Source organism: Cinclus cinclus, chromosome 11 (assembly GCF_963662255.1).
Source record: "Cinclus cinclus chromosome 11, bCinCin1.1, whole genome shotgun sequence".
NCBI lineage: Eukaryota > Metazoa > Chordata > Aves > Passeriformes > Cinclidae > Cinclus > Cinclus cinclus.
The window spans coordinates 19359739-19377047 of record NC_085056.1 but is presented as its reverse complement, the minus strand read 5'-3'; the positions used below and the strand labels follow the sequence as shown (position 1 = coordinate 19377047).

The 17309-nt window shown below is 50.0% G+C and overlaps 1 protein-coding gene across 1 annotated transcript in view; it reads right to left on the bottom strand.

Annotated features, from left to right (window-relative positions):
* Positions 1–1448: 1448 nt before the first annotated feature.
* Positions 1449–17309, bottom strand: part of LOC134048146 (hydrocephalus-inducing protein homolog) — a 75009-nt gene continuing 59148 nt past the window's right edge. The window contains exons 47-69 of the mRNA XM_062499745.1: positions 17026–17213; positions 16669–16851; positions 16310–16429; positions 14876–15035; positions 14598–14770; positions 14244–14442; positions 13481–13580; positions 12771–12870; positions 12109–12277; positions 11586–11824; positions 11201–11261; positions 10371–10575; positions 9763–9995; positions 9053–9204; positions 7928–8120; positions 7265–7373; positions 6419–6673; positions 5931–6073; positions 5360–5581; positions 4031–4200; positions 3421–3521; positions 2419–2551; positions 1449–1611 (exon numbers count right to left, since the gene is read on the bottom strand). Of these exons, the coding sequence (XP_062355729.1) occupies positions 1449–1611; positions 2419–2551; positions 3421–3521; positions 4031–4200; positions 5360–5581; positions 5931–6073; positions 6419–6673; positions 7265–7373; positions 7928–8120; positions 9053–9204; positions 9763–9995; positions 10371–10575; positions 11201–11261; positions 11586–11824; positions 12109–12277; positions 12771–12870; positions 13481–13580; positions 14244–14442; positions 14598–14770; positions 14876–15035; positions 16310–16429; positions 16669–16851; positions 17026–17213 (3771 nt within the window). The remainder of the gene's footprint in view (positions 1612–2418; positions 2552–3420; positions 3522–4030; positions 4201–5359; positions 5582–5930; positions 6074–6418; positions 6674–7264; positions 7374–7927; positions 8121–9052; positions 9205–9762; positions 9996–10370; positions 10576–11200; positions 11262–11585; positions 11825–12108; positions 12278–12770; positions 12871–13480; positions 13581–14243; positions 14443–14597; positions 14771–14875; positions 15036–16309; positions 16430–16668; positions 16852–17025; positions 17214–17309) is intronic.

Here is a 17309-nt window from a genome sequence, read left to right as displayed (position 1 = left end):
GGGTCACTTCCTTGTACCACTGTCCAGGTTTGGGGAGGAGGTTCCACTGGTCCTTTGACTTGAGAGGTGTGAGACCACTCCTTTTCTGCAGTCCTGATAATTGCTTTGAGTTGTTAAAAGTGCCTTAAAAGGATCTTCCCATGCAGGTGTTGAGGTATCATCTTTCCAAGATTTTATTAGAACCAAATCTCCAGGTTCTACCTGGTGTACGTGAAAGTCTGGAGGTGATGCCTGGGGTAACAACCCTTTTCTTTTGAAGTCCGTGAGAGAAAGTGTGATTGCCTGCAAATAATTTCTGAGATACAAGTCATTAGTTTCAGCCCCTCCTCCCTTCCCAGATAAGGTAACCCAAGTAACATTTCTTAGGGAGAATCTCCTTTGTCCTTTCTTGGAGCAGTTCTGAGCTGTAATAATGCTAATCTGGTTTCAGTCATTAATTTGATAATATGGTTCTTAAGGAGAGCATTCATTCTCTCCACACATCCAGAGCATTGAGGGTGCCATGGGGTATGAAATTTCCAATTTACATCTAATGCAGCACAAGTAAAATGTGTTCCCTTATCTTAGTCCATTCTTTCAATGATCCCATGTCTGGGAATTATTTCTTCTAATAGCATCTTAGCCACTTTGGAGGTAGTTGCAGCTGAAGTAGGAAACCCTTCTACCCAGTAGGTGAGGTGATCAGCTATTACAAGAAGATACTTCCATCTCTGGAGTTTGGGAAACTCAGTGTAATCTATTTGCCTATTTTGAAAGGGTCTAAGGGCTCTTCCCTCACTAGGGTGTATTCTCATCACTTTCTTCTTTCTCTTTGAACAAATCAAGCACTGTTCAGTCACTATTTAGCTACTCTATAGACTCCCTCACAGCAGTAAGTGTTTAAGAATTGATGACACAGCGCTCGACTTCTTCAGCGTATTCCTTGGTGTAGCTTAATTAAAACTTCTCTAGAAATTGCTTTATTCATTATTTGCCTCCCTTCCCTGCCCGGCTGGGACTGGAACTACACCACAGGGAAAGTGCCTGCAGCCAAGCGAAGGCTGTGGGTGGGTATCTGGTTCTGTTTGTTGTTGCTGCCAGTGCTGCTGCTTGTTTGTCTGGTTAGACATCCTAGAAAAGAATTGTTACTCCTTTTCCCGTATCTTTGCTGGAAAGCCTTTTAATTTCAAAGTTAGAATAATGTGGAGGGAAGGGGGTCACATTCTCCATTCCAGAGAGGTCCCGCAGAAACCTGTCTTTCCAAGCAAGACAAGCTGACAATTAACAATTTATTGCCAATTGTTTAATTAAAAATTAGTTAATTAACTTAGGTAATTAAAGATAGGATAAAGGTGTTCACTGGAGCTTGCAAGGGTAGCTGCAGAGGTCTCTGGTGAAGGGTGGAAGAAGCCAGCAGAAGACACGATGTTGCTGGCTCCTGCTGGATGCTGCAGCTAACACAAACGCTGTCACTCAGGTGTTAGTTTCCAGTGCACCTGCTTCTTGGGTCCTTGGCCTTTGTCTGTCTGCCGTAACGCAGAGCGTTTTGGTTTATCAAGACTCTCCTGCTCCTGGGCTCTGCCTTTCACAATCACCTCTACCTTCTTCAGAGCCGGCTTCAGCTTATGAGTCCTAGGAAGAAAGGGACTGGTATTAGTCAGATGAACATTTCCAGCCAGCCACTTTTCTGTCTCCTTGCACTGCACACAGTGTTGCATCCTCTGTCTGTGCAAGCAGTGAGCAGCAAATTAAACAACTGCACTCGCTGCAGGGAGGCTGCAGAGGTGCAAGGGCAGCAACATGACCAGCTAAGTGCCTGGGGACCAGCCACAGCACATGGGGTTCCATGTGGAGAAGCAGGCCTTGCTTGTTCCAAAAGGAAGCAGAGCTAGGGACTGGCTGGTCCCCGTATCTCTCGTTACAGATTTTGCAACCCTCCAGGAGCTTAATGTTTCATAGAGTGTCTTTTTGCAGTGTCTCCCTAGCAAGGCCAGATGATGATCTTTCTGTGCTCCTCTGGGTGTTTTGCTGCCTCTCTGGGGCTGCCTGTCTCCAAGCCCACCTCCCCATCCCAGTCAGAGGGACTGAAGGGAGGGTCTTAAGGGATGAACCAGGCTGTGCTTGGTGATGGCCAGCAATAGGACAGGAGGCAATGGGCAGAATCTGAACAGGAAATTCCACTTGAACCTGAGGAAGAACTCCTCTCCTGTGCAGGTGACAGGTTGCCCAGAGAGGCAACAGTGAGGGAGTGTCCCTCACTGGAATTATTCCAGAGCCCTCTGGACCCAACCCTGTGTCATGTGCTCTGGGATGGCCCTGCTTGAGCAGGGAAGTGGGACCAGATGACCTACTGTGGTCCTTTCCATCCCATGCCACCCTGTGACTCAGTGATACCCATCCGAAGCGGGAGTTCTGGGCAAGTGTGTAGACGTTGCCCACCTGAAGAGTATGGTGGTCCTAAACTTCCCCGCGTGCTTTGGGGAGAACAGCATGTGAAAGATCTGCTTTTGGCCAGGAGGGATGATGCCGTGGCAGGGGTTGATGTAGAACAGTGGCAGGTCTTTGATGTCATCTGGGCAGATTTCCAGGGAGGAACTAACACACTGCAAATAGAGGTGTTTTTGTTTGAAGCGCTGTAGCTTCTTGGAGTGGTCCTTCTGCTTGGGCTGCTGCTGAGAATAATGCTGCTGCTGCTGCTGCTGCTCAGAATCCTGCTGCTGCTGATGCTGCTGCTGCTCAGAATCCTGCTGTTGCTTGGCAAGCTGCCGCAGTCCAGAAGGATGCATCTCAAAAGGATGGTCCTGCTGCCACCAGAAAGGATGCAGCAGCTTTCTGTGATGGCTCAGAGGATTGGAGGAGAGGAACTGACCTGCAGAGAAGAAGAGAACACCTTTCAAAGACCAATCCTATGTTCCCAGCAAATCTGCCTTCTGCTGCAGGTAAGTGGAAGAGATCTGGAATGCACTTGGAACATCTCTAGCGGAGTACTTTCAGCAGGAAATAGAGCATCTGGGAGCAAGGTCTCTGCCTGCAGCACACATTCCTGTGCCAAATGAGAAGAGTTGGTTTTAGACAGTGACTTTACATTTGCCCTGGAGTGGGGAACTGCACACAGACAGTGGCTGCAGGGAGCTCACTCATTACACCATTGTTTTTCCCAGTCTCAGACTTCTCAAAGAGATGACCTGATGTCCCCTTTCCCAGTCCTGACCCAGCGTGTGGCTCTTCCCAGAGCCTGGCTCAGCTCCTTTGCAGAGCAGAAGGGGCAGAGCAAGAACAGAAGGGGCTGAAAGGCAGAGGGGGACAAGGAGAAAAATCTCCAGCTGCACTTGGGAAGATGCTGATGAAAGTGAATGTGTGGACAAGGATGCAAAAGCAATTCAGGGTCAAGTGGCAGGGTCTGCTCCCCAGGCCCTCAGCCACCAAGTGAAATGCCCTTACGCATCAGAGTGGTTGAGTATGGTTTCTTCACTGCTTTACTATCCGCAGCTTCCATCCAGCTGTATTCCAGGGCTATATTTCCTGTGTTGTGTATCCTGAAACTGAAAAGCAAGAAGGAGGAATAAAAAAACCAAGTCCAATAAATATAAAGCAAATAGTGCAATAACATTGTCTGATGGACTCCTGGTACCACTTTCTGCTGAGGACCATCTTCTTCTCCAGGCAACTCTACTGTGCTCAGACTGCTGTCCTGGGTGGCCCAAAAAGTATTTCCAAGTCTGGAAGTTTAAGAGGAAAGGGCCAACGCGGTGCCCAGGACATTGAAGCTAAGAGGCTTACTCTGCACTTTAGGTCTTGGCTTGACTGCAAACTTATTCTTGAGCAGATGAGGACAAGTGACATGCAGTAAAAACAAACCCATGGCTGGTCTCAGCAGAAAGATATGGCAGCACTGAACCTCTGCTGACCACCGTCTCCTGCTTGGCTTTGTATGCACATAAATGGGCCTGTGCTGGTTTTGGCTGGGGTAGAGTTCTGGGAAGCGGGCACTGGCTCAGCCCTGGCAAAGGCAGCTCCCGCTCACAGGGCCCTGCTGGCCTCCAGCACTCACATGTCTTTCCTTGTCTGGTTGGGCAAGGTATCCTTGAGCTGAACCACTATCAGGTTCCGTTTGAACTCGGTGTAGCCAACAACAGCACTGAGGTACACCTTGGCCTCCTGGATGCTCTCATCCACAGTGTAAGCCGGTGCCGGTTCTGGTTCTGGGGCTGTCTGGACCATCTGCAAACAGAGGAGGGAAGAATCACTGAGCAGAGCCCACAAAGTCAGGCTGACAAGGGAATCTCTTGGCCCCCAAGATCAGCCTCACAGAGGGACTAGGAAGGACCATTCACTTCTACTTTCCTGGAAAGATGATAAAACTGGAACTGATCCGCTACAGTAGTTGTTCCTACCTGTTGATCAAAGCAGTCACTACCACAGCTGTTAATATATCCATGGAGACTATAGCTGCATTCCAGTCCCTGTACTTCAACCTTGTAAGAGGGACTGGCTTTTTTCCTGGTCCCCTACAAATCCAGCAGGTCTCACAATTAGGATTAAGTTTGCCTGCTGGAGCTCTGTGGATGGAGAACCCCAGGACTGAAGACCTCTAGAAAGCACCTTTTTCTTCTTGTCTTAAGAGCAAGTGCTCTCCAGATGTCATGTGTGGAGCAACAGCCACACTGCTGGGAGCTGGGAGTGGGCACTTTGGGAAGTGAAAGATCTCAGTAGCAAAGTCTCCAACTGCAGATGTTCTGATAGAAAAGAGGATGGTTTAGAGACCTTAAAATGGTCCAGAAACTCAGACAGGACTTTCACCCAAGATGAGTATGTTTGGTAATAATGACAATAAAAGCAGGAGTCTCTGGAGATGATCCTTCTCCAGACTCCTCCATTCTGTCATACAGTGCCTGGGCTACTCCATGATGAGATATCCCACACAATACAGAGACCACAACCATACTCTGGTATCCATGCAGACAAAACTCGGAGTTCACCAGTATGTGCAGCAGAAGTGTATTTCTCTCCACTTCAAAAGAAGAGACATGGTGCAAGAGACTTAACTGCTCGTTGGTGAAAAGGCACCTAATGAGATGAAGAGATTTCTAACACCATAAAATGGGATAAAATCATATAACGTTGTCTCCCATTCAACATGGGCTGCAACACTTGTGCTTGTGGCACAGACTGATAGTTTGTGTGTGGCTAAAGGTCTCTTGTCAAAAGGCTCTTGTGTGATTGTATGTGGTCACTGTGCATCTCCCCTAGAATGCACTGCTGCTGAACCCCACGGCTGCCCAATGTCCAGAGGAAGCAGGAGCTGCTCAGCCAGCAGTGATAGTGTTATGGTGGTCTTTTTGTAAAAGCTAGGTTGGCTTTTTGCTGTTTTGCTCCTTACCTTCTCTTTCTCAGGCCAGCTGGCTGACATGTCCTTCCTGGTGGCATCCTCCATTGTGACAATGGACATTCGGTCCTCCCAATCCTGAACCATCCTTTGTGGTAGCTCAGAGTTGGTCTTGATCACCTTACATTTCACAGGGTGCCTCCTGAAGGTGGCTGGGACATCTGATTTCAAGGTGACTGTGATGTCCTTGGCATAGCCAGGATGGAGGTGTCCCATCTAGGGAGAATCAGGCAGTCAAGACCAAACTGGAAGGAAGCACTGCCAAGGGCAGGACTGACAGCAAAAGGGACTGATGTGGTGAGGTGCTGTGCCAGGAATCTGCACCTCGGTGTGGATTTATGTGAACTCTGATAGACAAAAGTGTGAACAGAAGGTGCCACCTCCCATAACGTGAAGCCTTTTCTGCAAGGCTGGCAGCCTTGGCCCAGCCAAGCCAGGGACTGCATCTCCTACATGGATGGCACTGGAAGTGGCTATCACTGCTATGTCAGGACTCCCTGCCAGCGCCCAGGAACAGCAGGGCAGGGCTTGAGCAATGGGGAAAGGGAGAGCAGTCCACGCTCACCTTGGGGGAGAACTGGAATGCGGCGTCTGCCTCCCACTCAAAGCGCATGACCTTCATACTGGTATGGTTGGTGATGGTGAAGGTCCTGCGGTAGGGCCTCCCGACAGGACAGTCCCCAAACTGGATGTGATTCAATCTGACAGCTGTTAAGGAGGAGAGCAAGAGATCTCAGTATGCAGGGAGCTCCACCCGCCCCTTTCACGTGCACAGACAGCTGTATGTTCAATGCTTCCTTGCTCCAAGCCTTCCTCCCCGTGGGAGGGAGTTCCCCAGGCCTCTCCCCGTCCCACCACTTTCAGAGAAAGACTCTGACACATCCCTAAGCCAGCGACATGCAGCATGGCACACGCTGCTCTGCATGCATGGCTACCACAGCCACGGGCCACCAAGTCCTGTGGCTGACAGCCCAGGCCTGGCTAGAGAAAGGACACACTTGATCAGATATTTTCTTCTTCCTTGCTCCACCTTGGCAGCCTCTCCTCTCTTACCATCAATAATGTCTTTCTTCAGACTGCGCTTAGCTCTCCTCTCATCTGTGTCTTCCTCTAGTCCATCAAGGGTGAATTCATCCTTGTGGCCTTCACCCACCAGCTCTATTAGGGTCTTCTTAGAGTAGATGTCTTCCAGTAACACACAAATCTTCCCTTCCAGATGTTGAGTCAGGGTGGGTTTGAAAATGACGTCAATATTTGTCGATTGCCCATGATGCAGAAAGAAGAAAGGCTTCTCTGGGGGCTTGCTCTCTGCACAGCAATGGAAATCAGAGTTAAGTGATACAGCTCTACAGAGGAAATACTTCCATAGGATATATGAGGAAGAAGAGGTTGAAACCAGCTGCCCTCTAAGCATAGCTTCTACCCCAGTGGTTCCAAACCCTCTTCCTATGTTCACGAGACTGCCACCTCCAGACACATCAGCACTTAGAGCAGCTGAACCTCACGTTGATGCCCAGCTGTCATTCCATCTGCTTCCAGCCAGTTCCAGCCATATGGAAAGCTGAGCCAGAGAGTGCTTTTGGCTTCTGCTGGCTGTTTGTGTGCTCAGGGGCTGCATCTGTTCCAGCTGGTACCTTCCCAATGCAGCAAATACCTCAGAGGGTCCACTGAGGTAGTGACAGTCCCCCACAGCTCAACCCACCGTGTCTAGAAGAACTGAACAACTTCTCACAACTTTCTAGGAGGAAACCCTGCAAAAGGTCCCCAAGAAAAGCTGGGGGGACAGAGAGCCCAAGGAAAGAAACTGTGTCTAACATCTGGCTGCTGCTCAGAGAAGCCAAGAGCAGGGCACATGTTTTCCCTCTGTGCATGATCACGCTTCATGGCTAATAAATTTACCATTTCCAACGCAGTCCTCTTCCACATCTTCAGTGTAGAATCTCTCGAGTGTGGAGCCCCTGCCTTTCAAGAAGAACGCTCCGTGCTCATCCTCCAGGTGTAACATAAACTGAGAAAAGGGAACAGAGAGCACAGTGATACTGGTGTGAGTACAGGATGGCACAGGGACTGACACCGCAGTGCTGCTGGTCCCGCAGGGGAACCCAGCACCTCTCCCACTACAAACAGCCCTTAGCACAATAGGTTAAGTCAAACCAGCCAGGAAAAAAAGGGTCTTCAGAGACATCTGGATACCACTAACACAGAACCAAACGGGACAGAAAGTAATGAGCAGATTGTATTTAAACCACAACTAAGTTTGCTTGAAATGTAGTAAACTAGAATCAAATGCAATCTAATGGAACTGGGAAATCACACATCACCGTGAGAACAAAGGTGACGAGAGACAGGGGGGAAAATACTCCATCACCACTCCACCTGTGTTTAACTTAAAGAAGAAAGACTGGATGGAAAATTCCCAAGAACTCCCTTCTTGGATGTCAGTCACTTGCTTAAAATTAATTTCTCACACCTCTTCTTAGGTGTGCCATGTTTTCTGGGACCCTTCCCCTGTGCCACAGGCATTTGTTCCCAAATCAGACCATTCCTTGAGCAGGTTCTCACCTTGACAGGTACGATGCCATTGTTACGGATGACCAGGGGGAGCATCTCTGAATCCCCCACCCGGAGTCTCTTGAAGCGCAGCACAGCATTTCCCCTCTTGCTGCGAGCACTTGGGCACACGACTGTCACCTGTGGCTCATGCCCCTTCCCACTGATGGTGAAGGTCAGGGTTTGGGGCTTAATTTGCACAGAGCTGCAGGAGAGGCACAGAAACAATTTCAGCTGGCACTAACCCATTTCTCTCTGGGCAAGTGAAGCAGCAAGCGCCACCCACAATGTTTTCCCTGCCTGGTGCCCCTGTACCCCACAACACAGCCCCCCACCAGCCTCTTCCCAATCCACGCAGGGCCATTCACAAGAGGAATCTGCTCCAAAGAACCAGAGCCTTCCACAATAACAGTTAATAATTTCACTTAATTGAATCATGCAGTACAGCAGGTAAATAATGAGGCACTAGATGAGATATGGCAAATCCCCTGGCTGCAGGGAGATGAGACATCTGCAACAAGCAAAAGCACAGCAGGAAAGCAGTACAAAAGCAAGGAGGCAAAAGTAAATCATCACCATCAATAAAGATAATTTCCAAGAACAGTAAAATAGCAATTTTGTATTAGGAATGAGACTTCTCTTGTTCCAATTCAGCCACTAAAGGGTTGAGGAAGAACAGGTCAAAGCCCCACTAGAGAGGTCCCAGGGCAGAGGAACTGGGCTCCTCTTTCAAACCAGCTCCAATCACTCACATAAAACCGCTTAATGAATGCCAGGGAACCACAGAGGATCACTTAATTTTACAGAATCTAAGAGGAAATTTTGACTGCTGACTTGCTGGCACCAAACTGTTCATCTCAGCCTTTGTCCTTGGAAACCCGCAGCTCAGCTGCAGCACATCTCAGTAACTTCCAGTTGGCTACCTAATATTTCTGTGTCTTCATAGTTCCTCCTCCAGGCTAAACCATCAGCCTCATTTTTCTGCTCTTTCTAACAGCTACTGCCTCCCAGATCAACTCATGCCAAGTACTCTGCCTAAGGCTACTGAAAGCATTAGAGCTAACAAGAGATCTGTGCCTTCCCAGTGGAGAGGCAGTTTTCAGTGAGGCCTCCCCCAGTATTCCACTGGCAATTTACCTTTTTGGGATGACAAGGGAAGCCTTGAAAGTACAGCTGTAGTTCTGCTTCTCTGGTGGGGTGAAGGTCACCGTAGCAACGGCATTGGATGAGCCAGGAATGGACATCATGTCAGGATACAACTTGAAAATGTTATTGATAGGGCTTTTTTCCTTGGGGAAACCCAGAGAGAAAAGTTAGGAGAAAGCACCTTTCAACATGACACAGTTTTATTCATAAATGCATTACTGAGAACAGCCCCAGACAGTGTGTCATCCTTCCTGCTTCCCGAGGCAGGCTCCCTCTCTCCCAGGGAATGCTGACCTCGTGCTAAAGCATTGTGTGTTTTGAGTGCTGGCAGCTGCCCCAGCATATACAGAAGGTGGGCGCTGCATGGAAAAACCCTGCAAATAACCTAGAACTGGCCTTCAAAGAGAAGGAAAAGCCAGGGAGCCCGAGGAAATGCTCTGCTTTGAGCCCTGGCATGTCAGTTCATAACAGCCCCTCTCTGAGTGTGCTTCCCACTGAAGACCCAGAGGTGTGAGCCAAAACCTTGCTTGGGACATGCAAAATTCAACACAGCTGTTCCCTGGCTCTGCTGCTCTCCCTTGCAGTTTAACCTGCACTAAGCTAGACTAGTCTGGGCCACAGGAAGCAATCCATCTGGAGAACAAAACAAACTCTCACAAGGCCTTTAGAGGGCAGCCATCACCTTGGCCTCTTGATCTTACCTTTCCAGGCAGGGGTTTGTTGGAGAGGACCACGTCACATGGCAGACCACTTGTATTGTAGACACTGAAATGAGCTTCAGCCTCTTGCCCAACCAGAACCTTGGTGAAGACAAATTTGTTCTCTTCTCTGACAAACAGACCCGTGCCTTTCACTGACCGCAGCTTGCAGCTGAGGTTGGTGCTGCTGCAGATCGGGTACTCCTCAAAGGTTAACATGACATCCTCAACAAGTGCTGTGGACAGACAAAAGGAATGAGCGTGGAAAAGCCTCCCTGATGAATTTATCTGCACCCTGCTGGCCTCTCAGAAGGCTTGATGAGCCCCTTCTGCCGATGTGACTGCTAAACCCAAGCTTGGGTGGGGGAGCTGGCTGTGAGGATGGAGCTCAGTCATCCTCAGTCTTAGAGAGCATTGCTTTCCTTTTATCCTTCCGTGCATCCCTCTCAGCCTGGGAGGGATGAGTCCACTGGTGGACTTGAAGAGGGCTGGAACCTCTTCAAGGATTTTAAGGTGGGACACCAGGGTTAGTGTGCCTCTCTATCCTAGCAGCAAGTTGAGGTGCTGATCAGCAGCAGGTGTGACCAAGGGAACCTATGGACAGGATGTACCTGGGAGGCAGGATTCGGCAATCAGGGTAAAGGGAATGCCCACGGGATTGTCCTTGGGGTCTCTGCCCATGATGTCAATGTAGAGCTGCTCCTCACATGTCCCCTCCTGCCCTGCGAGGCATTCCACTGTGATCTTCTGCTGGCCCCATGGAGCGACAGAGCCGGAGCAGGGGGACACCGTGAACATGCCAAGCCTGAGGTAACCCTGCAGAAAAAGTTCCAAGAGAGGCTGATGGCTAATAGCTGTGCCCTGAGCACCCCAGCAAAGAGTATGTCCTGCCTTGGCCTCCAGTTGGGGCCAAGTACCCAGTCCCAGGGCAGGGAAGGATGAATCCATGGCCCAAAGGCAGCTCCAGGCTGAGACCAACCAGCCAAGAGGAGCTGCAAGCCTGTCACAAGTGACAGAGAGAAAGGAGTTTGTGTGTAAAGAATGAAGGTGGTAGCTGTGATCCTTCAACCTCCAGAGGTAGCACAGGACAGTAGAAATGGCTGTGAGAAATGATGGGAGAGAGGTAAGGGACTGGGAAGAAGAAAAAGCAATGTGTTCTGAGCTCTGTGGACTGGGAGTTTAGTGGGGGATGTTTTTGCTTCTGTGGTGTTCACACACCTATGCTGGCTAGCAGCTGTCAAACACAGGACCTGCTCCCCTCTGTTGACCCCACAGCTCCAGGTCTGAGCCAGAGTACAGGACTGTCAGTGGGACTGAGCACATCCTGGACTCCATCCTGCAGACTACATCCCACCCTGTGGTGATCAGCCCCCAGCCTGGGCACAGCAGCATGTTCTCACATCCCCTGCAGCAGCACTGCTGGGGAGCAGGAGTCACCCACCTGTGTCAAGGAGCTTGATTTCAGCTTTGTCGCTGGTGGAGCGGATTCCTCTTGCTTTGAGCTGAGGAAGGAGAAAGCAGAGGTGTCTGTCATGCTGAGCTCCCCTGCCTTTCTCTGAGGTCAAAGCTGGCTTTCCTCCCCACAGAGGAAAGCCTTCCTGCTGCTGATGGCTCCCAGAGAGCAGCCTGCAGCACCCAGTGCTGCAGAGAGCAGCTCTACCACCAGCTTCATAGTACACATGGGGATACCAAGGTGATGTTTTGCTCCCTCTCCCCAAGCTAGGGATGCAGATGGATGATAGCCCAGGTCTCCTGGCTGCCTGCCACATACCAGCCATGGGGTGGTGCCTCCTCAGACAGGAAGGGTGGTGCAGGGCTTCTCATACCTTTTGCTTTCCAATGCAGATGCATCCTCGGGTGCTTGGAGGATGTGGAATTTGAAGTTGAGCATGCCTTTGTTCTCCAGCACGACAGTCTGGGTCTTCTTGGTGCCCTTGAGCATGGCCCCAAAGTTGATGGGTGAGGCAGGCTCAATACTGTACTTGCTGTACACAGCTTTCGCTGTCACCCTCACTGGGATGGTGGCAACAGTCTGGCTTCCTTCCCCTGAGCTGGCATCTGTCACCTGTGTGCACAGGAAGGGGTGGTAAACAAAGCCAAGAGGCCAGCTTGCTCTACCCCAGTTGCGAGCCTCCACCCCAGGCCTCCATCAATTTACCCTCCCTGTTTAAGCACCTCCTCCAGAGTCAGATTCTCACCTCCACTTAGGAAGCCTCCCAATGGTTTTGAAAGACTTTGTGTATGTAGGAAAGAGGATTCTCCAGTTAAAGCCTTCCTTCCTTTAGATACCTATCCTGTTGATGCTCCCAAAACACCGTGTGATAACAGAGCCTGGCCCAGGGGGCTCACCTGGCAGTACAGGATGGGTTTGTTCTTGACGACCATTTCCCTTGTGGGGTGGAAGAGCATCTCAACATTCACACCAGGCTGGGAGGCAATCAGCATGCCCGACTGAGGCTCAATAGTGAAGTGGGATGCCAAATCTTGCATCCTGGGACCTGCATTCTTCAGCACAAAACTGAAGGGGAGAAAGGGAAGGAATGGAGATCTCTGCAGTTAAAAGTATACATCCCACCAGCACAGCCAGGACTTTGTATAGGATTAGGGAAAAAAAAGAAAAGGGAGAGTCCAACTCTGCTCAGGGAATCCTGGATCTTGACAGAGAGTGCAGGCAATCACGAGGTTACTGCAAGAACCCTTGACACCAAAATTTTTCATTCACTTCTTTACAGAGTTTCAGAAAGAGAAAGGAGGTGACCATCAAAGAAAGGCAATGAATCTCAGCATTTCAGTGGCTGACATTTCGGGAACTCTCTTTTGGGTTCCTCTTGGGCTGTGGAAAACTGCTGTTTTATGGCTGGGTTCTCTGGTAAAATAGTTGAGATTAGAGAGCCCAGGTTTTGTATTTATCAAGAGGTAGCCAGCATTGAAACACGTTCTAGCCATTGACAGAGGCAGAAGGCAGGCCTGGCAACCCCAGGAAATGTTCACTACCAGGTAGCTGGACTCACCGGTACTCAATGTTGTACATCCCTTTGTTCTTTAGACTCAGGACTTTCTTCACATTTTCCAGGACATGAATGGTTCCAAATTCCAAGCTTCCATCTGGACCTGCAGAAAACCCGCAGAACAAGGTCAAACACGGTATTTGTGAGCTGCTGCAGAATACACCAGGTCACAAGCTACATGGAGGTCTTGGCACAAAACCCTTTTCAGCAAGTTTCTGTTCTTGAAAGTGTTTTCCAGCTACTTGTCTGCCCGTTCTCTTCTTACTCAAAATATCTGCAAGCTTAGTAGCTAAGCCTTAGGAGCTTGGCTTCCATTTCCTCACTTCCAAGCACAAATCCAATTACTTTATATGCTGTGCTGAGCCTGTGGCAGTTGCCAACTGCCTGTTCACATCTCTGTGGTTTCAAAGCCCCCAAATCCAATCTGCACGTGAAGCTGTATACTTCAAAGGTCAGAGGGGAGAGACTTAAGGCTGTAAGTGCCCTGATGAGGTTTTATTACACACAGCTTGCAGGGTATGTGCTTTATGTATCCATCCCATCCCTGCATCCCATCCCATTCCTGCATCCTATCCCATCCCTGCATCCCATCCCATCCCATCCCATCCCATCCCATCCCATCCCATCCCATCCCATCCCAAATGCTTTGGTCTCCCACCTCCCAAGGCAGTGCAGTGCACCTGGACTGCTTTCTTTGGGAGGCATCCACTGACCTTCAGGCATGTCGATACTCAGAGAAACATCACAGACCTCTGCAGAGATCTCAATGTCTTCAGCCTGAACAATCCCCAGGATGTTTGATGTATCTGAAACCTGAAGCAGCAAGAAACAAACATTGTTCAGATGATTCTTTTAGTAGACAGCCTGTAAGTCCTTGTCTCTGCTGGCGGCTTCCTCTGTGGCCTCCTTGGCTTCACAAATGTTGGTGGACTCCCATGCTTTGTTCACCTGCCCCAGTGGGATTCTGCTGCAGAAAAAAGCCCTATCAGCCCAAGTCTGTGCTCCTACAGCAGGGAATGCTGCTGCCAAAGCATCCTTGAGAGGCACAGGGATGTAAGAACAACCACAAGAACTGTGAGGTGTCTCACAGCAGATGGCATTGACATGCCTCTCCAATCACCTAGCACCCTCTCTGAAACGCAGCCCCTAAACCACGGGGAACAAAATCCCAGCGGGAGTGTTTGTTGCACTATGCAAGAGGTTCAGACAAAGTCCAAGAGGAATGTAGAGATAACACTGCAGTCTGTACAACCAAACAACAGCCTTCAACCACTCACAGGGACAAAGTGGTTGTGGTACAGGCTCAGGATGCAGTGTCTGGTTATTTGGGGGGATGTGGATGCACTGCACGTCCTGGCAAACGCTGTGTAGAGGCAGAGATTGGGGTCACAGCACCCTTGAATCTGTCAGGTGCAGCTCTTCCTGAGTCCATCCCTAAGAGCACACAGCTGCAGGGCAGGGCCCAGTCCCTCTCACCTCTAGTCGCAGGGTCTTCTTAATGCTGCCAATCTGCTCGGCCTTGAAATTCAGGGTCACTTCAAACTCTGAGCGGGGATCAATGATGCCGTTATCTTGTGACAAGGAGAAGGCCTCAACAAGGTCATCCAGCCCAGTGAGCTGCCAGGCCATGGGCAGTAGGGTGTTGTTTTTCAGGACCAAGGTCCTGCTGTCAGTCCTGCAGAGACAGGAAGGCACTTGGCATCAGCTGCTGGACGGTCACACCAGCCTCACCACTGAATGCAACTTGCAGCAGCTCCATCCATGCCCTGGAAACCAGGTCAAACATTTTCTCTTTGTCACAAGTCCTGGAGTGCTTGTGGGAGGACTGACCTGTGCAGAAGCAGCTTGTCAAAAGACAGCTCCAGGGGGCTGACCTCCAGCATCACATGCACCCCATGGCAGCACAGGCTGAAAACCACTGGGTCTGGGTTCTTCTCAATGCAGCAGATGAGTTTGTCTTCCAGGAAGCCAGGGGAAGTGGGGTATGCCCAAATGGTCAGCTCCTAGACCCGGCCCCACAGAAAGAAATAGAAAGAGCACTGTGTGTGAGCAGGAGGAGCAGCTCCTGGGCACTTGTACAGTGCCAGCTCTACCTGCCCTCCTCCTACCTGCTTCTCCTTTGGTTTGAGTGTCATGCTGGGAGGGTCCAAAAGGAATGTCTCTGCTTTCCCATCATTCTCAAAGGAGAACTGGACCTCTGCATCCACAGGGGAGTTGTTGAGGATGGTTAAATTCTCTGAGTTGCCGGGACAGTTCCGGGCCTTGTACCTGTCCACAAAAGGGGAAAAGGCTGCAGAGGAGACTGTTGCCTTTGCCACACGTCGAGGAGAGCTCCATGTGCACCCAAAGAAGCGGTGCTGGAAGACCCAGTTCTAACAAACAAGTGAGGGAAATGGATCCCAGTCAGGGGCATGGACGTGTGCTCATCCTTGCCTTACTTTGATGCCTTCCCCTGGACTTGGTGCCTCCACCCCAGAAGCCTGATGATGCTCAGGCCACTTCAAGAGTTTTTAATACAATGTAAATTCAAGGGTGCCTAGAAAAGCAACAGTACACCAGGCACATGGGTTCTTTCCCCTTCTTGGGGTGCCTTCCCTGCAGGGTATAAAGAAAGAAAACTCTTTCTTTAAACTCTTCTCTTTTGGAAAAAAGTTTAGCTAATCTCTTTCATAAAAGTCATAAAAATCCTTTGGATTTCATGCGTTAGCTCAACATCTGACAAGGAAATTTAAAGCATCAATTCCCAAGAGGAATGCAAATAGATAACAAATGACCCTTCTCTCAGGTGTGGAAATGACTTTGGAGTGAAAGGGTTAAAGAGGCAAAGAGAAATCCCAGATTATCCATCAACCTGGCTAAAGATTGTCTGGTTTTTTAAACTATTTTGATTTCATTTCCTTACATTGGCAAAATAGACCTAGCCCTCCAGATCTCCCATGGAGACAAGAACTTAATGTTAAATAGTATTTAAAAAAAAAAAGTGACAGTAAAAGTAGAAATACACAACAGCTTCAGTGACAGCGTGTTTAGGCAGACTTTACCTAGCAGTGAGGATGCAATGTCATCACAGGAAAATGTACATGATGCTGTACATTCGCCCTGACACCCATTGGCAGGTGAACCATAAATCTTATTATTAATTACAGATTAATGAAAGGTTCACAAAACCATCTACAGAAGAATTGCTCAATCAGGCTACCTGCAGAGCTCAAAGCACCTCTAAAACCACCATACAGTTCATTCCCTACAGGGTGAAGCTGAGATGTGGAGGGGGACAGAAGTTGCCCCCCAAGTCTCCTTTGGTCTGGAAGCAGCATGCGGCTCTGGCCACCAAGGCGGCCACCAAGACACCCACCGGGTAGGCAGAGCAGCTCCTCCAAGGCCCATTTGCCTCTTATCTGCTCAAGTTCACACATCTGTGGTCCTTCAAACCCATGTGTCTCCCAGGACTCTGCTGGGGACTGCCCTGGATTGTGCCAGCAGGACAGCATGTCTCTCCAAGCATGTCCAGGAAAGAACAAGGCCCAGCAGGGAGCACATACCACTCTCTTGATTTCCCACACAGCAGAGGTCCAAAGTGGAATTGCTTTGTGCTCTCAACATATTCCTTGAAGATGATTTCATCTGCCTCCATGGTCTCCCTCCACTGTGGAAACACCAGCCTGGGCAGAGAAAGTGGGGAAGAAGGAATTACGAGATGCTCCAAGTAGGAAATGTAGTCAGAAAGCCATAACCCTTCCTGGTGGCTGAGGCACCATCTGCCTTCCCAGCTCCCAGCACAGGAAGAGATGCTGGGTGACCTCAAGCAGCACCACCTGCCCAGGCCAGAAGCACCAAGGGGCAGCCCTGGCTGTGAGTTCAGGGGGCAGCAGTGTGGGAGGCTGCCAAGGGCCAGCCTTACCGCGGGTTCTGGCTGATGCTGGGGTACACGCCCGTGCCACTGCAGGGCAGCTCGTACTGGCGCTTTGTCTCCACGAGCTCAAACCTCAGTGTGTGCTCAAACTTCCCTGGCCTTTTGGTGGAGAAGTGGACCTTCAGTTCCACCTCACCGTGGTCAGGCACTATCCATCGGTACCGTTTCAGCCTGGCAATTAAAGAGGAGGCTTCAGACATTGCTAAGGAGCAAATGAAACAAGGAGGGTGCACTGGCCACCCCGTGGAGGCACTGGCACAGGGTCACTGTGGAGCTGGGGATGACGGACCTTGTTTGGCAAGAGGACCAAGAAGCAGAGGCATCACCTCTTCCCATGTGGCTCACCTGTGGAATTCTGTGGGGGTTGAGGCTCTTTTCAGCACACTTTTGGATCTGGTTGCAGAGGAATCCTGGGGACTTTCTGTTCTGTGTGTGGAGATCTGGTTCTCCTTTGGAGAGTTGTCTCTGCTGGCTGCTTTACGTGTCTTTGGTTGGCCCTCGGCAGAACTGCCCTTGGCATCTGGGGCCTTGGCCTAAGGGGAGAGAGAAAAGGGAGGGACAGGTGAGCCCTAAGACATCCCCATCCTGGAAAGCAAAGCAGGTATTTCTCAACCAATGGAAGAGAGAAT